Here is a 22,752-nt window from a genome sequence, read left to right on the forward strand (position 1 = left end):
GATGTTCAGTGAGACTTCCGTCCTGCAGGTGGCGGTGCTGCGCTCTGACCGGCGTTAAACAGAAGAGAAGAAGAGCTGCTTGGTGTTTCCGGTCGGGTTTGGATGACGCTCCTCTGAGAGTTTCGGCTGCTGCTTGATTAAAGTCACAGAGAGGCGGTAAAAATCGGTTACTTTACGATTGATGATCTGCGATTAAGTCCGAAAATGTTCCTGCTGCGGCCACAGACGGTTTACCCCGCTGACAGGCTGCGAATTAACACGACTATCACACGGCTAACTGGGCTAACTGAGCTAACTGCTAATTGCTAACCTCCACGACTAAGCCAGCTGCTAAGCTAACGTTAGCACTGTAAACAGCTGACATGTTGGTTTAAAGCGAATCAACCGATAAAAGGATTGATCCGTGTGATTATCGATATGTTGATGTGATCAGAGGCGGGCTGGGCTTTGAACGATGACATTCTTGTGTTTTGTGGCTTTAAACAGCTGATTAAACTCAACATGTCACTGAACTGCGCTTAAAAACAAACCGGTTCAGTTCGGACTGAAACGTGTTAAAACACGGATGATGGGATCAGAGGTGATATGTATCCGCCACTGGAGCAGAGGAATGATCGTTATTATTATTATTATTATTATTATTATTATTATTATTATTATTATTATTATTCTTATTGTTGAGTAGTCAGACGATGTTCGATCGATTTTCTCAGCTGATTGATTATCTTTGATTAGTTTGCTGATGAAATATGAGACCGTCTGTCTGTAGTTGCTGTCTGTGTGATGAAGGTGCAGGGACTTCGTGTTAAAGCGATGGACTCTGCTTTCCTCTTGAAATCAAAGCTATTATTGAGATTATTGATCTTTAATTCTCTGTTAATCGAACTGTTTGATGTTTTTCTCCTCTGCACAGGAAGTGTGTGGCTGCCTGCCCTGTCCTTCACCTGTCAGCTGACCTGCTGACTTACTGAGCGTGCTCAGTAGGGGGGTTTCCCCTCCACACAGTTTCTGTTGTAATACACACACAGTGAGTCTGTACTTTCAGTGTTGGCTTTGTTAGCATCAGTGTCAGTGATGAGGGTTCAGTCAGTGTCCTCTCAGCTCCAGGTTCTGCCACAGTCTCAGCTTTCAGATCAGGCTCAGGTTTGTTTTTCTCAGTTTATGTGTGAATTATTCTTCAGAAGAAGTTTTCTGTGTTTTCCAGGACCAGGCCGTCATCATGGTGTTAGCCGACCTGGGGAGGAAGATCACCTCAGCGCTGAGGTCCCTCAGCAACGCCACCATCATCAATGAAGAGGTAATTTACAGACTGGAACCAGGATTTTAGACGTCCTGAGGCAACACTCGCAAACCAAACTCTTGAAGACATTTTAAACAACAGTCTGTGATACCTTCAGATTATGTGAACTTTTTTCTCATTTGATGAACTTTGAGTTACAGTTTCTGTAAATCAGATCAGGTTTTCAGTTTTGTCCTGTTCCTGAGTCAAAGTGGATCAGTTGGGCAGCGATGTCAGATCTTCAGGGCATCGATAAGTTGATTGATGGCTTCATCTTTTGTGATGAGCACAGGATTTCCTCACCGTCGGTGGGAGCATCAGGTACAGGTGAGATATGACAGTGACGATCTGTCTGTGTGTTTCAGGTGTTAAATGCCATGTTAAAGGAGGTGTGTGCCGCTCTGCTGGAGGCCGACGTCAACATCAAACTGGTCAAACAGCTGAGAGAAAACGTCAAGTGAGTGTTGATCCAGGATCTGAACCTGCGTCCTGGTCTGAGATTTGAACCTGGTTCGGTCCAGTCTACTAGCAGTGGCTGAACTATATGTATTTTGTCCCTGCAGGTCTGCCATAGATCTGGAGGAGATGGCCTCGGGCCTGAACAAGAGGAGGATGATCCAACACGCCGTCTTCAAGGAGCTCGTCAAGGTCAGATCATCAGGCCTGGAAAAGACCTGGAAGAATCAGGGAAATAAATAATGAGTTTTCCAGGATAAAAACATTCATCTTTTATTGACTGATAAAACTTGACTGTTTGTCTACCAGCTGGTGGACCCTGGTGTGAAGGCCTGGACTCCCACTAAAGGGAAGAACAACGTCATCATGTTTGTTGGTCTGCAGGGCAGTGGGAAAACCACAACCTGCTCCAAGGTGATGTTTCACACCTGACGCCCCCCGCCCTCGGCCTTTATTTGGATACAGAGTGCCCCCTGCTGTCTGTCTGTTCTCACTCTGCTGTGTTTGCTGCAGTTGGCTTATTACTACCAGAGGAAAGGCTGGAAGACCTGTCTGATCTGTGCTGACACCTTCAGAGCTGGTACAGCACCTGACACACTGACTCACACTGAAGTATTTAGTGTCTCCTGCGATGCTCATGCATGTTATCATTACTATTGTACACCTTTCTCTGTGAACCTCACTGATCTCAGAACACTTCATTTATACTGATCTAAACTTTATTTAAACTCCACTCTGCCAGTAAAACTTTATCATGTTCAGATTTTCTGGGACCTTAGATTTTCTGTCGTCCTTGCTTTCAGCCCTGACACTTCCTCTGACACTGCACCTGCTTTCAGTTGACAGTTGAACTTTTACTATCCAACAGATATTTTAAGTCTTCGACTTCCAATTGAAGCTGCTGACATTCCACTCACTGCAGCACTGTAAATTTTAGCAGCTTTTAGTTTCTGACCTTCAGCTTCACGTGTTTTAGTATTTCATGTGTTTAAAATGCGACACAAAAATTTTCTTCCAAATTTTCTGCCTTGTCTAGTTTTCATGTCAGGGTGATGATCCTCCTCTCCTTTCTCGTAGGTGCCTTCGATCAGCTGAAACAAAACGCCACCAAAGCCAGAATCCCCTTCTATGGAAGGTGAGTGACTCGTCCGCGCACACAGAGCGCCCCCTGCTGCCTGCTGTTGTAACCCTGTGTGTTGCGTTCAGTTACACAGAGATGGACCCGGTGGTGATCGCCTCTGAGGGCGTAGAGAAGTTCAAAGCTGAGAACTTTGAGATCATCATTGTGGACACGAGTGGTCGACACAAACAGGAAGACTCACTGTTCGAGGAAATGTTGCAAGTCTCTAACGCTGTGGTGAGTACCTGAATGCACCACCACAGGTTTGTAGTTAAGTACCTGAATGCAGCACTATGGGCTTCTTATCAGCAATTGTAATGGTGTGTTCAGGTACCTGTGCCAGTCTCAGGTGTACTTCAGCTCTTCCTCATGTTTCCATAGCAACCAGACAACATCGTTTATGTGATGGATGCGTCGATCGGTCAGGCCTGCGAGTCTCAGGCTAAAGCTTTCAAAGACAAAGTGGACGTGGCGTCGGTGATCGTCACTAAACTGGACGGACACGCCAAAGGAGGAGGAGCCCTGAGCGCGTAAGACCATCATCCTCTGCTGCATGGTGATGTCACAGTCTGTCACACCAACCCTCAGCCTGTTTGCTTACATTCTTCTTCTTCTTCTCTTTCCTGTCAGAGTGGCAGCCACCAGGAGTCCCATCATCTTCATCGGGACGGGAGAACACATCGATGACTTCGAGCCGTTTAAGACGCAGCCGTTCATCAGCAAACTGCTCGGTAATCCTCTTCACTTCTGACCAGGTCAGACACACAAGGTCAGACAACACGCACACTGTTGGTGTGGAAATACAACGCAAGGACAAATGGCTCCATGCAGATGTGCTAACACAACAAACAGCCTTCACGGGCCGGGTTGGTGAGGGTTGATTACACACTGCGATTGGCCGTCCTGGCACGCCGCAGGATCAGACGCAGCCAATCGATGCTGTGCTCACAGCTCTGCAAAGATTGAACCTGTCTGAAACAGAAAGTGTGTGTGTGTAAGTGTTGATTCTGTGAAGGAACAGGTCTCATCTCTTTCTCCACAGTAACAGAATTTTACTGTTCTTAGACCATATGATAACTTCAGGGTCGCAGTGATAATAATAATTATAAACAACAACGATGAAGATGATGATGATAATTCCACACGGACGAACACGGTCCCTGGACTTTTTTGATGATTTGTCAGTACAGAACGTTACATGAATCCTGTTTCCAACAATGCTGCAGTATACAATATGTTGTCTTGAGTGTTGCCATGGAAACCATCAGTAATTCCTCCTCTTCCTCAGGGATGGGAGACATCGAAGGACTGATCGACCGAGTGAACGAGCTCAAACTGGACGATAACGAGGAGCTGATTGACAAACTCAAACACGGTGAGAGACTAAACAAACGCACCTGGAGAACACGCGGTGCATTATGGGTATGATGACTGACCTGTGACCTCTGACCTCCAGGTCAGTTCACCCTCAGAGACATGTACGAGCAGTTTCAGAACATCATGAAGATGGGACCCTTTGGGCAGATCATGGTAAGCACTCACCTGCTGTGTGGCACCTGAGACTGAGTCATGTGACTTAAATGTCAGACTGAAGTCACATACTGAAGACATAGATTTAAGTCACTGGGTTTTGGACACAAGCCGTGGGACTCAGGTTAGAGGACCTGGAGTTGAGGGATGGATCTTGGGCTTGATTCAGAAGACTTAGACTCTGGTCTTGGGACTCAGGCTTGAGCCGCTGGACTGAATCATGTGACTTAGACTGGATTTCAAACCCTGATGAAGCTGAGACACTAAAGCTGTCCCACTGTGCTCACGGTAACTGTCTCGTGTCTGTGTCGTGTTCAGGGAATGATTCCTGGCTTTGGGACAGACTTTATGAGCAAAGGAAACGAACAGGAATCAATGTCCAGACTGAAGAAACTGATGACCATCATGGACAGCATGAACGACCAGGGTAAGACACACACACACACACACACACACACACACACACACACAACTTTAAGGATTTGACCTCCACTGTACAAGGTGTCGTGGTGATGATACAGGTGTTGAAGGAATTTTCTGGAAGTTTAGTCCAGGTCTCTGCTGTGCTGTGTTGTGCTGTACCCACAGTAGAACCCACAGAGCCTGAGTCAAATAAGATAAGAAAATCCTTTATTAGTCCCTCAGTGGGGAAATTGCATTTAGCAGCAGCAGCAGCAGGGTACAGTACAGTGTAGTAAGTAAAAATAAAAGTAAGAGACCAATATGGCCAGAACAAGATTAAATAAACACGATATCTTCCCTCTGACGTGTGATTTACTAAACTGGAAGCAGCAGCTGACGCTCAGGTGTCGTCAGGATCAAATCCCTGTAGAAACCTGGAGCAGTGCAGTCTCTGAGGACAGGTGCACGTCAGCCTGTGCAGGTGTTCAGGGCTACACAGTTTCTCAGATGCTGTTTTCGTCTTCATGTTAAACACATACTGAGAGTCCAGCTTTATAGAGGAGGCCTGGTGTGGACCAGTGTCTGCGTGTCAGAAGAAAACTGCACGGATGTGGTGAAAGCACACAGGCTGCATGTGTCATGGAAGCCTGACTGTCCCTCACTGGTTTCACTGGTCTCACTGGTTTTCCTGGTCTCTCTGTGGTCCGTGTAGAACTGGACAGTAAAGATGGAGCCAAACTGTTCAGTAAGCAGCCCAACAGGATCCAGAGGGTGGCTCGGGGGTCGGGGGTCGCCACCAGAGATGTTCAGGAGCTACTGACTCAGTACACCAAGTTCGCCCAAATGGTGAAGAAGATGGGGGGCATCAAGGGGCTATTTAAAGGTAAAAACTGGGGGGGGGGGGGGGGGGGGGTCTGTAGAGGAGGCTGTTTAATGTCACACCATGATGCAGAAGTCACTACAGAAGGTGAATGATCAGAGATCATTGTAGTTTTGCTCAGCTCCAGCAGGGGGCAGTGATGACTGAAGGTGTCTCTGTTCTCAGGAGGAGACATGTCCAAGAACGTGAACCCGTCCCAGATGGCCAAACTGAACCAGCAGATGGCCAAAATGATGGATCCCAGAGTCCTGCACCACATGGGTGAGACGACATACACCTGCATCATCATTTATACTCAGACAATAACCAATAATCATTAATGACTTTTAATACGTTAAAACTGTGACCTGATGATGGTGCGGGAGGAGAGGTCATAGGGTCCAGGCTCAGGACGTTTTTAAGCTGACTGACCCATCATCATCGTTTTCACTCTTTTCACTTTTTTTTTTTTTTTTTTAACCGTAGACGATGTGACATCACAGCAGTAACGAGCACTCTGCATCATTTCAGCCACAGTTCTTAATGAACTGAATGTGACAGGATGAGCTTCGAAAAAGTCAATAATAATAAATAATAATTAACCCTGTGTTTGTCTTTAAGGTGGTATGGCAGGCCTTCAGTCCATGATGCGCCAGTTTCAGCAGGGAGCTGCGGGAAACATGAAAGGCATGATGGGATTCAACAACATGTGAACACGGACCAATCAGCTGCCTTAAAATAAAAAAAAAAAAAAGTTAAAGTTCTGCCCCCTGACAGGTACAGGGGGAGGGGGCGGGGCTTAGACAGAGATTGAGCAGGAAGTGTAGAAAGATGGGGGAGGATGTTTGAGTTTTAGCTCCGCTGCTTTTCACTGACAAAGATTTCTGTTTTTAGAAAAACACCAGAAGAAGAAAACGAGATGTTGAAGGAGTAGTTCAAAATGTTTAGAAAACATCTGTTTCAGATGGACGTCAGCGTGACCTCAGTGCTGATGTCCATCCCAAACATCTGGCTGAGTAAAAACACTGGACTGCTCCTTTAAGTGATGAACAGGAGGATGAGGAAGATGACTGTTGCTGGTTGTTTCCTCCTTCATTTAATTCTGTAGCAGATGTTTATGTATAAGATTTAAGTGCAGAGTCAGTTCTGATTGGACACGCTGATGCTACGTGATGATGATGATGATGATGAAGACAGTGACGTTAGTGACAGTATTTTTGTCATATAATAAACATTTGTATTGCACCAGTTTTAAACCTGCTGTGTTTTTCTTCCATTGTCACGCTGAGGCAGTGAAGTGACGAGACGCTTCTGAAACAGATCTGAGGTGAAGCATCTGAACAGGAAACAGGAAAGAACGAAGAGTTTGAAAAGAAATTTGTTTCCTGCCTGAACATCCTGTTTTCATGACCAGAGTCCAGCTGAGGACTATGGGCTTAGCTCCACAGGTATTTAACCTTTAACCCTGATCCTGAGGGGACCGTGAACACCTGACATTTCCACCTGTGTGGATACCTGCTCCACAGTGTCACCTGAGCCTCAGGCCGTGACTTCCTGTAGTTTGGGTCCTGGCGGCTTCGTTTCTTTGTGTCAGCAGAAACTCAGGAGTCCTGAAACGCTGGACATGTTCCTCCGTCTGAGCCCTGCCTTCCGGTCGGTGGGGAGTGTGGTCCCTGAATATCGCTCAGAGTGAGCCCTCTGTGTGTTTATGCTCTCTGTGTCCTGACGTGGCGCCCGGCCGCCGCCATGTTGTTTTGCTTCGTTGTCAGTGCGGAGCAGCGGAGCGGCGGTAAGTCCCCGATTCACCTTCTTACACACACTCACCTGGACCTGACAGACCTCCAGCCTCACCTGGATTCTGTCAGGTCACCCGTCTGTCAGTCCGGCACCCGTCACCTGTGTGACGTTAATGACGCTGCAGTTTACCTGCGGAGTTAGCTGCTGGTAGCTGTGAGGCTAACAGCAGCTAACTCTGGGAGAAAAACTGATTTACTGTCTGAATGAAAACTCCAGGTTCTGCTGAGACACTGACACGCGCACCCGCGCAGTTACCTGTGCTGTCACCCAGGTACCTGCTGACGTCAGTAGTTTTGGTTTAATTAGACTGGACTTTAAATATCACCTGATGAATGGACTGATGCCATCGATTATCAGTTCTGATTGATTACCCGCTGAATCAGCCTCAGTGTGGAAATCACCTGGTCCCGCAGGTTTCAGGTGTTTGTGCTTTTACTCTGCTGCTGCACAGTAAAGTTTGGTTGGTGAGTACAGGGGCAGGAATCTGCAAGCTGATGGGATTTTACAAAACTTAAACAAACTGTTTTCTATGATTTCATGTTGGTTTAAAGTCGACATGTGTGAAACTGTGAAAGAGAAAATGTTAAATTTTGAGTCTGAATCTGAAAAGAAAAACGCCCTCAGTTCAAACCGTGACACGTGAACAGGCCTGCACCGAACCGACCGATCGATTGGTTTGTAAAACATGCGAAGCAGCTGAAGCAGAGAAGTTTTGACAGAAACTTCGTCACCGTCCCAAGTTCTGCAGATCAGTTCTCCGTCACCGGACTTGTTGATTAATCGACTAATTGTTTCAGGCCTATGTTGAAGTCGGAGCTTTTCTTCTCCTCTGGAGATAAAGAAACTTTTCCTTGTGATTCGTTCTTTAAAACGACGTTTGCACTTTGTTTTAACGCTGACACAAAGGTCGGGTGCTCCGGCCCGGGGGTGATGCGGGGCCCGGGGGTGATGCGGGGCCGGCGTGCTCCTGTCTGCAGCCGTACACTGACACTGTCTCCCCGCACAGATTGTACCTGACAGTGTGTCCGACCCTCCTGTGTTACCATGGCGACCTTCCCAGAGTACATCGCGCAGAACGAGGAGCGTGACGGCGTGCGGTTCAGCTGGAACGTCTGGCCCTCCAGTCGTTTGGAGGCGACCCGGATGGTGGTGCCTGTGTCAGCTCTGCTCACTCCACTGAAGGAGAGGCCGGACCTGCCCCCGATCCAGTACGAACCGGTTCTCTGCAGCCGCGCCACCTGCCGCTCCGTGCTCAACCCCCTCTGGTATGCCTTACTGCGCAGCTTTCTGACGTCATCGACAGGGGTTAGAGGTCAGAGGTCTAAGCCAGGGGTCAGGCGCCACCGCACATCACAGATCTTTAGTGTAGCTCTGTAGAGTCTGATAGCCAGCCTATAACCCGTCTGACACTCACCTGTCTGATACCTGTCACCTGTGTGTGTTTCAGCCAGGTGGACTACAGAGCCAAACTGTGGGCCTGTAACTTCTGCTACCAGAGAAACCAGGTAGAGTTGCCACAGCTGCCGTGACGCACACGTCTGTAACATGATTCTGATTCTCTGCTGTTTGATGCTGAAATATTAACATGATAAAACAAATGTAAAATCCTGATGAAACCTTTTGATGTTTTGATGCTGTGGCTTTTGTCTTTGTGTGTTAGTAACTTTCACTTGTTGAGTTTTGTGCGACAGGTGTTTCACTCGTCTTGCTTTTGTCTTGTTGCACCAGCGTGTAACAGGATGCTTCTGATTTAAATGGAAATATATTGAATATATTGACTGTCACGATCACCGTGTTGTTAGCGTGTTGTGTGTGTGTGTGTGAGTGAGTGCGTGAGTGAGTGCGAGTGCTGTCTGACACTGGACCGCTGTCACCCTGAGTGATGTTTTGTCCCGTTGTGTTTGCTGTGTCTCAGTTTCCTCCGTCCTATGCTGGGATCTCTGAGGTGAACCAACCTGCTGAGCTGCTGCCTCAGTTCTCCACCATTGAGTACGTGGTCCAGGTAAGACTCACAGACAGGTACAGACAGAGACACACTCATCATCATCATCATCATCAGACATGGAACCTGATCTGGTTTCTGTCCTCAGAGGGGTCCTCAGATGCCGCTCGTCTTCCTCTATGTGGTGGACACCTGTATGGAGGACGAGGACCTGCAGGCTCTGAAGGAGTCTCTGCAGATGTCCCTGTCTCTGCTGCCTCCCACTGCGCTGGTCGGACTCATCACCTTCGGACGCATGGTCCAGGTCCACGAACTCGGCTGTGAGGGGATCTCTAAGAGCTACGTCTTCAGGGGAACCAAGGACCTGAACGCCAAGCAGCTGCAGGTAAATAACACCGACACACGCGTGGCCAATCACTGAGTGAGGTGGTTGTAATGTCACAGTATTTTGGAAATTAGTTTTATGTCAGTCACCATCACCAAAGCTGAGCCTGTGTTCCTGAACCTGGTCTTTGCAGCCAGGGTCCCTGCGTTTGTAGCTAACATCTACCAGCTAACTAACTCTGTGAGTTAAACTGCTGCTAGTTAACACTGCTAACTAGTTGTGATTATTTGCTGACTTGCAGGAGATGCTGGGTCTGACCAAACCTTCAGCCTCCCAGGGACGAGGGCCTCAAACTGCCCAACAGCCTCTGTCCAACAGGTACACACGCACACGCACGCACACGGGTGGAGTGTGGCATTAAAGGGATCCAGCTCCAGGGCTGATGCTGAGCCCAGGTGAGTTCAGGGACACAGACAGCGTGTGAATCACAGTGACATGTTCTGCTGTGACTCCAGGTTCCTGCAGCCGGTGCAGAAGATTGACATGAACCTGACCGACCTGTTGGGGGAGCTGCAGCGTGACCCCTGGCCCGTCACTCAGGGGAAGAGGCCTCTGCGCTCGCTGGGCGTCGCTATGTCCATCGCCGTTGGGCTGCTGGAGGTGGGGTTTCCAGGTGGTGGTGTCGGATTTCAGCATCACGGGGGCGTCATCACACAATCTCATCAGTGTTGTGTTTTGTTTTGCTTTTTCCTCACAGTGCACCTTCCCCAACACCGGCGCTCGGATCATGACGTTCATCGGCGGCCCGGCCACGCAGGGTCCCGGCATGGTGGTGGGAGACGAACTGAAGACGCCCATTAGGTCCTGGCACGACATCGAGAAGGACAACGCCAAGTTCATGAAGAAAGCCACCAAGGTGAGTGAGAGCTACACACTGATGTTAGTAAACTGTTCTGCTTCCAAAGCATCGTTTGTTCATCATCATCATGGAGTTAGAGAGGTCACAGGTCAAAGGGTGGACTGAGGTCAGGTATTAACTTCATCTGTGTGTGCGCGCATGTGTGTCTGTGTGTGCATGTGCGTGTGTGTGTGTGTGTGCTGTAGCACTACGAGTCTCTGGCTAACAGAGCATCCACCAACGGTCACATCATCGACATCTACGCCTGCGCCCTGGATCAGACCGGGCTGCTGGAGATGAAGTGCTGTGCCAACTACACCGGGTACACACACACACACACACACACACACTCTTTAACTGTCTCACAGATTTCCACATCAGATTCTTTGTGTGTGTTAACGATGGTGAAGGTGAAAAAACGCTGCCTGTGTCTGGTTGTGTGTGTTGGGTGTGTGTTGTGTGTGTGTTGTGTGTGTCCAGAGGCTACATGGTGATGGCGGACTCCTTCAACACGTCTCTGTTTAAACAAACCTTCCAGAGAGTTTTCACCAAAGACGTCCAGGGCTCTTTTAAGATGGCCTTTGCCGCCACGCTGGAGGTCAAGGTATGAACAGTGAGACCCTCCCCCCGGGTCACCTGTGTCCCAGGTGAATAAACTGCTGTGTTCCCTGTTTCAGACATCCAGAGAGATCAAAGTTTCTGGTGCGATCGGCCCCTGTGTGTCTCTGAGCGCTAAAGGACCCTGTGTTTCTGAGAATGTATGTAGCCACCAACACGTGGCTGACCTTTGACCTTTTAATACAGTTTCAACTCTAGGACAAGTTCACAGGTGTGCAATGACGTGTGTTTCAGGAGATCGGCACCGGAGGAACGTGTCAGTGGAAAGTCTGCGGTTTGGATCCGAGCACCACGCTGGCTCTTTACTTCGAGGTCGTCAACCAGGTACCAGCACCTGACCTTTGACCTTTAGACAGCTGCAGTTTGGTTTATTAGCAGACAGAGGAGGGGGGGCAGACAGAAACACAAGCACATAAAACATACACTGATCCATAAGCATTCAGTCCGTTTATTATTAGCAGACGAATACTGGTGTTAGAACCAGAGCTTTCCGTCCTTAGTTGTCACGTCCTCAGTTAAACTGTTCTGTGGCTGAGCTGATGATTCCTGGATCTGTTTCGCTCCGACAGAGTCGGCTTTTCTCCTCAGCTCTGACATTAAAGTGTAACGTGACATTAAATTGACATGTTTTGAACTTGTGAAGGGATCATGTTAAATTAGTGTTTGAAGTGTTGATGTCTCACAGTGTCACACTGCTGCCCCCATCAGAAAGCTGCTGTTAACGCAGCGTGTCTGGGTCAGGGTCTCGACCTGTCTCCAGGCCTAATGTTACATATAGTTAAGCTTGATAGGTATCATGCTGTGAACTGGACACTTGGACATGATGGTGTTTGAGGAAAAAGACAGTAGATCATCAGAGTTATCAGGATGCATCCTCTGGGAACCATGAACGTCAGACTGAACTAAACTTCTTGACAGCCTGTCCAGCAGGTGTTGGGACAGAGAGCGTCGGCCTCGATGAATGTCTCCGTCCACACAGTTAAAGACAGAAACTGCAGACTTCAGTAAACAGTGTGGATTTCAGAAAAGCTGCAGGTGTTTACTGCCTGTCTTTGTTTGTCAACTGGCTGTCTCACATCAGCCCGATGGTCTGCCTGTCCCTGCTGTTCCAGCAGGTGTCTCTGTCTTTGGACTGGTGATGAAGACGTTGTAGAGGCGGCTGTATCTGTGGGATCACTGCGATCACGGTGCTGTTGGTATCCGGGTCTTTGGTGATGACAGCGCACATGTTGATGTTGTTGTTGTACTGATGCGATTGGTCGTGTGCAGGTGGAGGGCGGAGCTCTGTGGGCGTGACTCTAAAGGTATGCGAGAACAGGGAGTCCTCTGAATCAACCTGCTGAGACTGCGCCGCAGTGCCGCCCTGTACCTGCTGGAGACACAGGGACAGACGGACATGAAAGCAGCAGCACACTGTTTCAGCACACTGTTTCATTGCTGCTTGACAGTGAATCTGACGAACACGCTGCAGGCTGCATGGTCCTGACCGTGGTGGAACCACGGGACACGAAGCAGAGCCGCATCACTGTTTCTGCCTCTTACTTACGTCTGCGTCATGCAGGTGATCCAGGGGTTGAGGGCGGCGCTGGTCAGAACAAGCCAGGCAGAGAGGGCGGAGGTCACGGCGGGACTCTGCTGACCACTGAACGTCTCGTACAAACACACGGAGATGTACGGCAGCCAGCAGACCAGCAGGCACACTGAGAACGAGACAGGAAACAGGTGTGAGTAACAGTCCCAGCTGCTGAGGCTCGGGGCCACTGCAGTAGACAGACATGTCCACAAGACAGACAGAGAAAAACCTGGTCTCTGTGCCATCCACTCTGTGCTGTAGCTGCTGCTGTGACCTTTGACCCTCTGACTGTACCAGCTGCCAAAGAAAAGGAGGAGACCTCAGAGCAGCTGATCCTGTTCAAGTCAGGCTTTATCCCACACATTCAATATGGCTTCTCCGCTCCCGTTGCCATGGTAACATGTACAACACACTGCTGTTTACGTTGAGCTTTATGACCAGCTCATAGGTTCTCATACATACAGGGAGGGGCCACGTCATACGGGGAGGGGACATGACCTCCATCAGTCTTGCTGACCTTCTTATTGGCCATTGAATTTACTTGCAGGTGTTTTTACATGTGATGTCAGAACAAGCAGCACAGTTTTCAGAATAAAAGACTTGCTGTGTCACGGACCAATCAGAGCAGAGAATGAACTCACCTGAGGTTGTGACCATCACGATGGAGCTCCTCAGATAATTGTTGGCAGGAACGTAGAAGCAGTGCAGCTCGTTGCACATGAACGTTCCCCTGCGGGCCTGTTTCCTGGCCACGTACACGATGTATCCGTACAGAGAGCACATGGTGAGGATCGGCGCCACGATGCCCAGCAACATCCACAGCACCACAAAGTACCTGTTATCATGTGTGAAGCTCGGGCAGCACAGGAACCGTGACTCGCTGTAGACGTAGCTGCCAAACCCCAGCAGGGGCAGCGTGGCGTTCACCAGACAGAACAGCCACACCAGGACCAGCACCGCCCGGCACCGCCGAGCTGTCCAGATGCTGCCGTAGCTGAGGGCGAAGCAGATCTCTGTGAACTTGTCTACAGTCGCCCAAGTGAGCGAGTGGATGGAGGCAGTCTGCAGGAGGAGGAAGATGAAGCCACTGCCCTGACAGAAGGCACCCTCACTGGGGTATCCAGAGGGTCGGGAGAGGCTGTTGTGGACTCCAAAGGGGATGGTGGAGAGTCCAAGGGCCAGGTCGCTTAGGCTGAAGCTCAGGACGAGGCCCAGCGTGTCGGACCGAAGCTCTTTGTTGAGGAGGAGCACCAGCAGGAGGAGGAAGTTCCCACAGATGGAGGCCACGCTGGACAGAACCATCAGAGTGGCATACAGTGTCCTCAGAACGTCTGCCATCTTCACAGGAGAGGAAGTATGTCACTGATTACATCACTGACGGGTCACATGAGGACTCTAACAGGAACCCAGATGTGTTGAGCTGCAGTTCCTTTAATGTCCATTAGACTATGTTCTGGGAAAATCAGACAGTTGAAGTGTTTGGAAAAACTCTGAACTTCTCTCCAGCGGTCGACCTGAAGCTGAGCGCACAGACGGCGATGCAGAGTGTGTTAGCATCAGCTGCTGCTGCTCGCCTCTTCACTGCAGCCTGTTCCTCAGCGTTCTTCTCTCTGGCTTCGGGACCGTCTCCTCAGAACGGTTCTTCAGAAGCTTCACTGCTCCTGTCAGTCTGGAGTCCAGCTCTTCTGTCCACATCCAGGTTTGCTGATGGAAACAGACTGTAAGTCTTGCAGAGCTGGTTGGTTAGACCGCAGTCACTGCAGCTTTGAGTCTGATGAGTCACAGTGATGAGCTGACTGAACGTGAACACACTGTGTGTGTGTGTGTGTGTGTGTGATGCTAAAATATCATCAGATACCCAGTAAAGTAAAATCTGCAGAGCGAGCAGCTGCTGAGAGAATCCATCCACTGGGTCTGCATCAAGTCCTGGCCTCAAGGAGTCCCCCTGCTGTGGGACAGGACGGAGCCTGGAGCTCTGGTTCAGTCAAATCCTTCGTCTCATGTCCTCAGGATGAGATAAGAACCCAAACAGGAGTCCACAGTGAGGACTCTCAGATCCTCCTCTGGTTCCTGGAGCTTCTGAAGGAACACGTTTTACAGGCTTGGCTTAAAAATTCACCAAAACAATGAACTGATTATCACAACAGCTGTTTCATCTGTTCAGCTCTGTCCTCTGAGAAAAGGCGTCTGTCTCTGTCTTCTGTCTCCTCTGTAAAGCTGAACAGCAGAGCTGAATGAAGCCGGTCAAAGGTCAAACCAGATGCTCGTCAGTTGTTGCTGCTGTTGATCGATGACCTGTTTGATCGTGAAGTCGTCCTTTAAATCTGATCTGAGACCATCTGTGTCCGATCAGGTCTGAGTCTGAGGACTGACTGCAGGAGGCTCACCCTGCTGTGTGTGTGTGTGTGTGTGTCTCCAGAGGCAGTGTTGCCGTGGTGCACCTGTCACCTGCTGAGATGACGGTGAGAGGACACACACACACACACATGGTTATCTGCTGACTGTAATGTCAACAGTACCTCAGCATCCAATATCCTGTGTGTGCGTGTGTGTGTGTGTGTGTGCGCACGTGTCACACAGCCTGACTCATAATAACTGGTGTACAGGTGTGTAATCATCATCCTGCTGCTGATGAACCTCAGACCGCTGAGGGTTCAGGTGAGATGCGGCCAATCAGAGAGCAGGATTCTGACCTGCAGTTGGTTTAGTGTTATATTTCAGTTTCAGACGTCATGTGATCACAGTGGAGCTCGTGGTGTCCGAGCGGATCCGTCTCTGTCCGGGGTTCATAGCCAGGGTTCCTGCCTCAGTCCTGCTGAGGACATGGTCCTCTGTTTGCTGGTCTCTGAACACTGTGTGTGCACTGAGCTCCACAGGATGAGTCCTGATGATCTGATCAGTCCTCCTGCTTTACGTATTGATCAGATCAGGTTACTGGTAGATCAGTAGGCCTAGATGTTCAGACCGCCCCCTGCTGGACCTCAGGCTGAACTAGTTCTCTGATGAGATCACTGACTGAAGCGCTCATCAGGACAGAGGTGGGTCAGAGTCACCACCAACCAGTGACTCGTCATCAGGATCAAAGTCTCCTCTGTCTGTTGAATGGCTGGGTCGGGTTATTGATTAATTATGGATTTGTAGCTGTGATCATTAACCCCGTCTCTCCTTCTCCTTTTTGCTGGTGCAGCACAACGCTCCGATCCCTCAGGGCGGCCGTGGAGCGATCCAGTTCGTGACTCAGTACCAGCACTCGTCAGGACAGAGACGGATCAGAGTCACCACCACTGCCAGGAAGTAAGACACACACCCCCCCCCCCCCCCAGACCTGCAGACTGAACCCTCACACTGTGCCATGGTACAGGACAGAGTGGTTGTTGATCATGTTGACGACCTTTAACCCTTTAACCCCCCCCTTCAGCTGGGCAGATGCTCAGACTCAGATTCAGAGCATTGCGGCATCCTTCGATCAGGAGGCGGCCGCCATCCTGATGGCGAGGCTGGCGGTGTACCGTGCAGAGACGGAGGAGGGGCCAGATGTCCTCAGATGGTTGGACAGACAGCTCATCAGACTGGTATGAAGACGTTTCGCTTCTTTGCTTTCACCGCCTCACACACGCTCGCCTGCCCATCAGCCACTCAGTCACACACACACACACACAGGTGTTACAGTTCACCTGTTGAGGATCAGTCTCACAGTCAGAAGAAGTTCAGAATGTTGATCAGTGATAAATGTCTGAGGAACTGAAAACATGAAGCATTAATGACGAACAGGTCAAAGAAGGACGGAATCGAACAGGTGAACAAACCGATCGTTGAGTGATAAACGTAGTTTGTCAGTGAGGAGAATTATTCAGAGCCACAGGAGGAAAGTTAAGCCTCGGCTTGGAGCTGGTACCTCTCAGGTGTACAGGAAATACACCTGCTCAGAATCCTAACCTGACGTGTGTTCATGTGTTTGTGTTCAGTGTCAGAAGTTTGGAGATTATCACAAAGACGACCCAAACTCCTTCAGGTTCTCAGAGACCTTCTCCCTCTACCCTCAGGTGAGCCACGTCCCACCTGTGCAGCACATTTTCCAACTTTCCCAGAAAACGCTGAAGTTCAGATGTTCACTGCTTCACTTCCTGTTTCTCACTTGCGTGTTTGTGTTTCAGTTCATGTTCCACCTGCGACGCTCGCCGTTCCTGCAGGTGTTCAACAACAGTCCGGATGAAAGTTCATATTACAGACATCAGTTCAACAGACAGGACCTGACTCAAGCTCTCATCATGATCCAACCTGTGCTGTACGCCTACTCATTCAACGGCCCGCCAGAGGTACTCACACACACCTGTACACACCTGTTCACACCTGTACGCACCTGTACAAACCTATACGCACCTGTTCACACCTGTATGCACCTGTTCACACCTGTATGCACCTGTACGCACCTGTTCACACCTATACACACCTATACACACCTGTTCACACCTGTATGCACCTGTACGCACCTGTTCACACCTATACACACCTGTTCACACCTGTATGCACCTGTTCACACCTATACACACCTGTACGCACCTGTTCACATCTATACACACCTGTTCACACCTGTACGCACCTGTTCACACCTGTACGCACCTGTACGCACCTGTACGCACCTGTTCACACCTGTACGCACCTGTTCACACCTGTTCACACCTGTACACACCTGTTCACACAGGCTGATTCAGTCAGTGACTCTGACACATCAGTTGCTGTTTGAATGCTGAAGTTTTAAACAGACAATGAAGCTTTAATCTTGAGAAACTTGAGTTATTGACCAGTGTTTGATGCAGCTGATCGATCAGTGATTGTGTTTCAGCCCGTCCTGTTGGACAGCAGCAGCATCCTGCCAGACCGAATCCTCCTGATGGACACGTTTTTCCAGATCCTCATTTACCACGGAGAGGTACACACACACAGGGACACACACTGAAGACACATTAAATATACTGAGACAGACTGACACAAGAAGACGCATACACTGGATCATTAGCTTTGTTTCCATGGAGACAGTGTCCTGTTTCTGAGCCTTAAAACCCCAGTTTAACACCTGGATGTACCTGCAGGATTTATGACATCACAGCCAGTTTGGAGCCAATCAGGTGTCAGTATGAAACAGTGTGACGTGGAAACTAAACTTCCAGATCACAAACACTGAGACTTTACAGTGAAGCAGGAAGCAGCTGGTGTCCAGATGTTCAGCCGTAGAAATGAGGGGGAACGTCTCAGACCTGATCCAGGTGTGACCACCTGACGTCACACGGTCAGATGAAGAGTGCAGCTGTGTTCACTTCATCTCGGTCACAGTGAGACATGTGAGATCCAATGAATGAAAGAATGAATGCACAGTTTCAGCAGCAACAACAACTGGAGCGGCTGAACGATGCCTCTGGCTCTGGCTCTGGCTCTGTCTCTGGCTCTGGCTCTGGCTCTGGCTCTGGCTCTGTCTCTGTCTCTGGCTCTGGCTCTGTCTCTGTCTCTGTCTCTGGCTCTGGCTCTGGCTCTGGCTCTGGCTCTGGCCCTGGCCCTGGTTCTGGCTCTGGTTCTGGTTCTTTCTCTGGCTCTGGTTCTGTCTCTGTCTCTGGTTCTGTCTCTGTCTCTGGCTCTGGCTCTGGCTCTGGCTCTGGTTCTGGTTCTTTCTCTGGCTCTGTCTCTTGCTCTGGTTCTGTCTCTGGTTCTGGCTCTGTCTCTGGCTCTGTCTCTGTCTCTGGCTCTGGTTCTGGTTCTTTCTCTGGCTCTGGCTCTGGTTCTGGCTCTGGCTCTGTCTCTGTCTCTGGTTCTGTCTCTGTCTCTGTCTCTGGCTCTGTCTCTGTCTCTGTCTCTGGCTCTGGTTCTGGTTCTTTCTCTGGCTCTGTCTCTGTCTCTGGTTCTGGCTCTGGCTCTGGCTCTGTCTCTGTCTCTGTCTCTGGTTCTGTCTCTGTCTCTGTCTCTGGCTCTGTCTCTGTCTCTGTCTCTGGCTCTGGTTCTGGTTCTTTCTCTGGCTCTGTCTCTGGCTCTGTCTCTGGTTCTGGCTCTGTCTCTGTCTCTGGTTCTGTCTCTGGTTCTGGTTCTGGCTCTGTCTCTGTCTCTGTCTCTGGTTCTGGTTCTTTCTCTGGCTCTGGTTCTGTCTCTGTCTCTGGTTCTGTCTCTGTCTCTGTCTCTGGCTCTGGCTCTGGTTCTGGTTCTTTCTCTGGCTCTGTCTCTGTCTCTGGTTCTGTCTCTGGTTCTGGTTCTGGCTCTGTCTCTGTCTCTGTCTCTGTCTCTGGTTCTGGTTCTTTCTCTGGCTCTGGTTCTGTCTCTGTCTCTGGTTCTGTCTCTGTCTCTGTCTCTGGCTCTTGCTCTGGTTCTGTCTCTGGTTCTGGCTCTGTCTCTGGCTCTGTCTCTGTCTCTGGCTCTGGCTCTGGTTCTGGTTCTTTCTCTGGCTCTGGCTCTGGCTCTGTCTCTGGTTCTGGCTCTGGCTCTGTCTCTGTCTCTGGTTCTGTCTCTGTCTCTGTCTCTGGCTCTGTCTCTGTCTCTGGTTCTGGTTCTTTCTCTGGCTCTGTCTCTGTCTCTGGTTCTGGCTCTGGCTCTGGCTCTGTCTCTGTGTCTGTCTCTGGTTCTGTCTCTGTCTCTGGCTCTGTCTCTGTCTCTGTCTCTGTCTCTGGCTCTGGTTCTGGTTCTTTCTCTGGCTCTGGCTCTGTCTCTGGCTCTGTCTCTGGTTCTGGCTCTGTCTCTGTCTCTGGTTCTGTCTCTGGTTCTTTCTCTGGCTCTGTCTCTGGCTCTGGCTCTGTCTCTGTCTCTGGTTCTGTCTCTGGTTCTTTCTCTGGCTCTGGCTCTGTCTCTGTCTCTGGCTCTGTCTCTGTCTCTGTCTCTGGCTCTGGCTCTGGTTCTGGTTCTTTCTCTGGCTCTGTCTCTGGCTCTGTCTCTGGTTCTGGCTCTGTCTCTGTCTCTGGTTCTGTCTCTGGTTCTTTCTCTGGCTCTGTCTCTGGCTCTGGCTCTGTCTCTGTCTCTGGTTCTGTCTCTGGTTCTTTCTCTGGCTCTGTCTCTGTCTCTGGTTCTGGCTCTGGTTCTTTCTCTGGCTCTGTCTCTGGCTCTGGCTCTGGTTCTGGCTCTGTCTCTGTCTCTGGTTCTGTCTCTGGTTCTTTCTCTGGCTCTGTCTCTGGCTCTGGCTCTGTCTCTGTCTCTGGTTCTGTCTCTGGTTCTTTCTCTGGCTCTGTCTCTGGCTCTGGCTCTGTCTCTGTCTCTGGTTCTGTCTCTGGTTCTTTCTCTGGCTCTGTCTCTGTCTCTGGTTCTGGCTCTGGCTCTGGCTCTGGTTCCATCCGTAGGCTCTGAGATCGGTTCCTCTCATGTTCCTGTAAAATGATCAGAAAGATAAACAGATATTTAATTTTCCACATGGAAACTTTACCAGGTGACGACGCCTTTCATGAACATTTCAAATATTCAGTCAAAGGTTTTTCAGAATATTTACATCAACATACGTGTAACATATGAGCGACGTGGCTGCTTCATAATGAATCCTGGCCCCTTCACTCTCTGATACCGTAGTGTTGTAAACTGTATTAATAAGTAAATAACTGGAAAAATCAGCAAACAACCAAAACAATGTGTTGTGACTGGATTTGGTCTCATGTTATTGTTCATGTCCACCTCATCACATCAGCCTCAGGCGGCTCCACAGGGACATGTGACCTGTGCTCTGAGGTGCGTGTGAGACAACGTTAGACCGGAGACTCTTCAGATGCAAACAGGACTGAGTGAGAAATACGAAAACATCAGTGTACGAAATACCTGAGGCCTGTGTTTACCCCGTCAGACCGTGGCTCAGTGGAGGAAGGCCGGGTACCAGGACATGCCCGAGTACGAAAACTTCAGACACCTGCTTCAGGCTCCGGTCGACGACGCCCAGGAGCTGCTGCACGCTCGCTTCCCCATGCCGAGATACATCGACACGGAGCACGGTGGCAGCCAGGTGGGGGCGCTAACACACACCTGTACATTCACATCACTCATCCACTGTGTGTACTGCACATTAACACATATGATGGACCATACATCACTGTACAACTGTGTAACCACGCTGCAACATATACATCAACCAGTGATTAACACACACACGCACACGTACACACACACATACACACACACATACACATGTACACACACGTACACACACATACACACACACGTGTGTGTTAAACACTGAACACACTCGATCGTCTCATGATGTTTCCAGGCTCGTTTCCTGCTCTCCAAAGTGAACCCCTCCCAGACCCACAACAACATGTACGCCTGGGGACAGGTAAGACCCTCAGCTCGACACACGACCCTGAACTTAACCTTTGACCTTTTGTTTCATGTTCCTCAGTGTCAGTACTGATAAGAAACCGATACTGACCGTCCGGTTCTCTGTGCAGGAGTCTGGAGCTCCCATCCTGACAGATGACGTCAGCCTGCAGGTGTTCATGGATCACCTGAAGAAACTTGCTGTCTCCAGTGCCGCCTGACCTCACCTGTCCACACCTCACCTGCCTGCACTGTTTATTTTGCATTTGCTGCCTGAGTTACCTGTCACTCACCTGTTAACAGCCAATCAGCAGCAGGCTGAGGTTCAGTGACAGCCCATAGTGACATTAGCTGTAAACCCTGAGGTCAGACTGCTGAGTCACTGTCCAGCTCACACAGTACGAGGAGGAGTCACAGTTTCTGTGATTCTACCTGCGATGAAAAGTCTGAAGTGGACAAAGCTTCATTTAAAGGAGCAGAGCAGCATTTTCCCATGATTCAGCCTGTCACATGTCATCTTACTGTCACTGCATCCCCACAGCTTCAGACCGATCCAAATAAAGTTAGAGAACCATTATCAGTCGACAGGCGGCGTCCATGTGATTTATCTGTGTAAACAGTGTCAGCACCGCTGAGGGTGAAGCGTTCTGATCGGTGACGATGATCAAAGATCAAAGCTCTGTTTTCTGGCTCAGCTGATCCGTTACTTTAAACTTTAACTTTCATTTCCACACTGCAGACTTTTAAACTGCTGACTCGGTCCTTTAAGAAGTTCTGTTAAATAATCTGAGACATCAGGTGTGTTCCTGTTTGTCACCAGCAGGTGTCAGGCTTCACACAGGTTTATGTTTAACGTGACTTCTTCCACTCTCTGATGTTTCTGTTAGTTTTCATCCAGCAGCTGAATTTCAGAGAGTTCAGTCTACGTCTCCGTCTCTGTCTCTGCGTATGTGATCTGTCCGTCACTGACGTGAGATCAGACTGTCTCTGCTGAGTGACAGCTGTAGGAAAATCAACGAGCGAAAGAGCCGGAGTCTGGTGGAAACTTCTCGTGTTGATCATCATGAACCCTGTGAACGCTTCGTCATTCTCACTCGGTGTTTCAGTGTCTTGTGCTTCGATGCAGCAGCTGCTTGATGTAAAAGCTTTGAGGTTGTGATCAGGTTTTTTAAAGGTTTCTAACAGGTGATGATTTTCTGATGTTCAGCAGCGATAATTGATGATTTTCAGTGTGAGGAGAAGTTTGTCCTCTTGCTTCAGTCTCTGACCTGTGGACGACTGTCGGGGTTTGTTTGTTTGTTTGCTGAGTTTCTCGAACACTAAAAGTCCTGCAGAAGAAAAGAGTGTGTTTTTCATGGCGTTCTGTTTTTCTGCTCGTGTTTCTGATAAAACTGTGCTGGAACGTTCACTGTGTTTCTGTCACTTTCTCCTTCACAGTCACAGTATGAGTAATGACATGATGATGAGGAGGACGACGCACAGCGAGGAAGCTGGAGTCACGTTGTCACGGGGAGACCCCGTGCCCTTTAGTAAGGCACATGCACTACACACTCTTTCTCACTTCTCACTTTATCAGAATGTCAATCCTGGTGTGAAATGTTGGTGATTTGTGCGGTGTGGACATTTGGATGAGGAGGTGAAGAAGAGAAGAGGCATTGTGATTGTGTATTGTGTTCACCTGTCTC

The 22,752-nt window shown here is 49.4% G+C and overlaps 3 protein-coding genes across 3 annotated transcripts; 2 read left to right on the forward strand and 1 right to left on the reverse strand.

Moving 5' to 3' along the window:
* Positions 1 to 10: 10 nt before the first annotated feature.
* Positions 11 to 6,896, forward strand: srp54 (signal recognition particle 54). Its single transcript, XM_041061207.1, has 17 exons — positions 11 to 156; positions 914 to 1,027; positions 1,205 to 1,297; positions 1,645 to 1,736; positions 1,843 to 1,927; positions 2,045 to 2,149; positions 2,249 to 2,315; positions 2,813 to 2,870; positions 2,942 to 3,092; positions 3,237 to 3,385; positions 3,486 to 3,586; positions 4,144 to 4,230; positions 4,312 to 4,385; positions 4,704 to 4,812; positions 5,500 to 5,670; positions 5,833 to 5,928; positions 6,268 to 6,896. The coding sequence occupies exons 3-17, from the start codon at positions 1,220 to 1,222 to the stop codon at positions 6,357 to 6,359; spliced, it is 1,515 nt and encodes a 504-aa protein (XP_040917141.1). The 5' UTR covers positions 11 to 156; positions 914 to 1,027; positions 1,205 to 1,219; the 3' UTR covers positions 6,360 to 6,896.
* Positions 6,897 to 7,297: 401 nt separating this feature from the next.
* On the forward strand, positions 7,298 to 22,473 carry sec23a (Sec23 homolog A, coat complex II component). Its single transcript, XM_041060415.1, has 20 exons — positions 7,298 to 7,435; positions 8,450 to 8,708; positions 8,891 to 8,948; positions 9,359 to 9,445; positions 9,534 to 9,770; positions 10,012 to 10,088; positions 10,226 to 10,370; positions 10,468 to 10,626; positions 10,815 to 10,930; positions 11,089 to 11,212; positions 11,286 to 11,366; positions 11,461 to 11,550; positions 15,987 to 16,093; positions 16,218 to 16,371; positions 16,765 to 16,842; positions 16,954 to 17,115; positions 17,643 to 17,729; positions 20,598 to 20,753; positions 21,018 to 21,083; positions 21,199 to 22,473. Exons 2-20 carry the CDS (start codon positions 8,488 to 8,490, stop codon positions 21,286 to 21,288), a joined length of 2,295 nt encoding a protein of 764 aa, XP_040916349.1. The 5' UTR covers positions 7,298 to 7,435; positions 8,450 to 8,487; the 3' UTR covers positions 21,289 to 22,473.
* Positions 12,769 to 14,137, reverse strand: LOC121197054 (histamine H2 receptor). The gene is made up of 2 exons (XM_041060419.1): positions 13,441 to 14,137; positions 12,769 to 12,926 (listed from the first exon to the last, which is right to left on the reverse strand). Exons 1-2 carry the CDS (start codon positions 14,135 to 14,137, stop codon positions 12,769 to 12,771), a joined length of 855 nt encoding a protein of 284 aa, XP_040916353.1.
* Positions 22,474 to 22,752: the final 279 nt, after the last annotated feature.

Source organism: Toxotes jaculatrix, chromosome 17 (genome assembly GCF_017976425.1).
Source record: "Toxotes jaculatrix isolate fToxJac2 chromosome 17, fToxJac2.pri, whole genome shotgun sequence".
Classification (NCBI taxonomy): Eukaryota; Metazoa; Chordata; class Actinopteri; family Toxotidae; genus Toxotes; species Toxotes jaculatrix.

Coding starts and splice junctions, on each gene's coding strand:
- srp54 (XM_041061207.1), top strand. CDS start 1,220: ATGGTGTTAGCCGACCTGGGGAGGAAGATCACCTCAGCGCTGAGGTCC. Junction 1,928..2,044: donor TCTTCAAGGAGCTCGTCAAG/GTCAGATCATCA, acceptor TTTGTCTACCAG/CTGGTGGACCCTGGTGTGAA. Junction 4,386..4,703: donor GACCCTTTGGGCAGATCATG/GTAAGCACTCAC, acceptor TGTCGTGTTCAG/GGAATGATTCCTGGCTTTGG.
- sec23a (XM_041060415.1), top strand. CDS start 8,488: ATGGCGACCTTCCCAGAGTACATCGCGCAGAACGAGGAGCGTGACGGC. Junction 11,551..15,986: donor ACTTCGAGGTCGTCAACCAG/GTACCAGCACCT, acceptor TTGCTGGTGCAG/CACAACGCTCCGATCCCTCA. Junction 16,094..16,217: donor GTCACCACCACTGCCAGGAA/GTAAGACACACA, acceptor CCCCCCCTTCAG/CTGGGCAGATGCTCAGACTC.
- LOC121197054 (XM_041060419.1), bottom strand. CDS start 14,137: ATGGCAGACGTTCTGAGGACACTGTATGCCACTCTGATGGTTCTGTCC. Junction 12,927..13,440: donor CGTGATGGTCACAACCTCAG/GTGAGTTCATTC, acceptor TCTCGTTCTCAG/TGTGCCTGCTGGTCTGCTGG.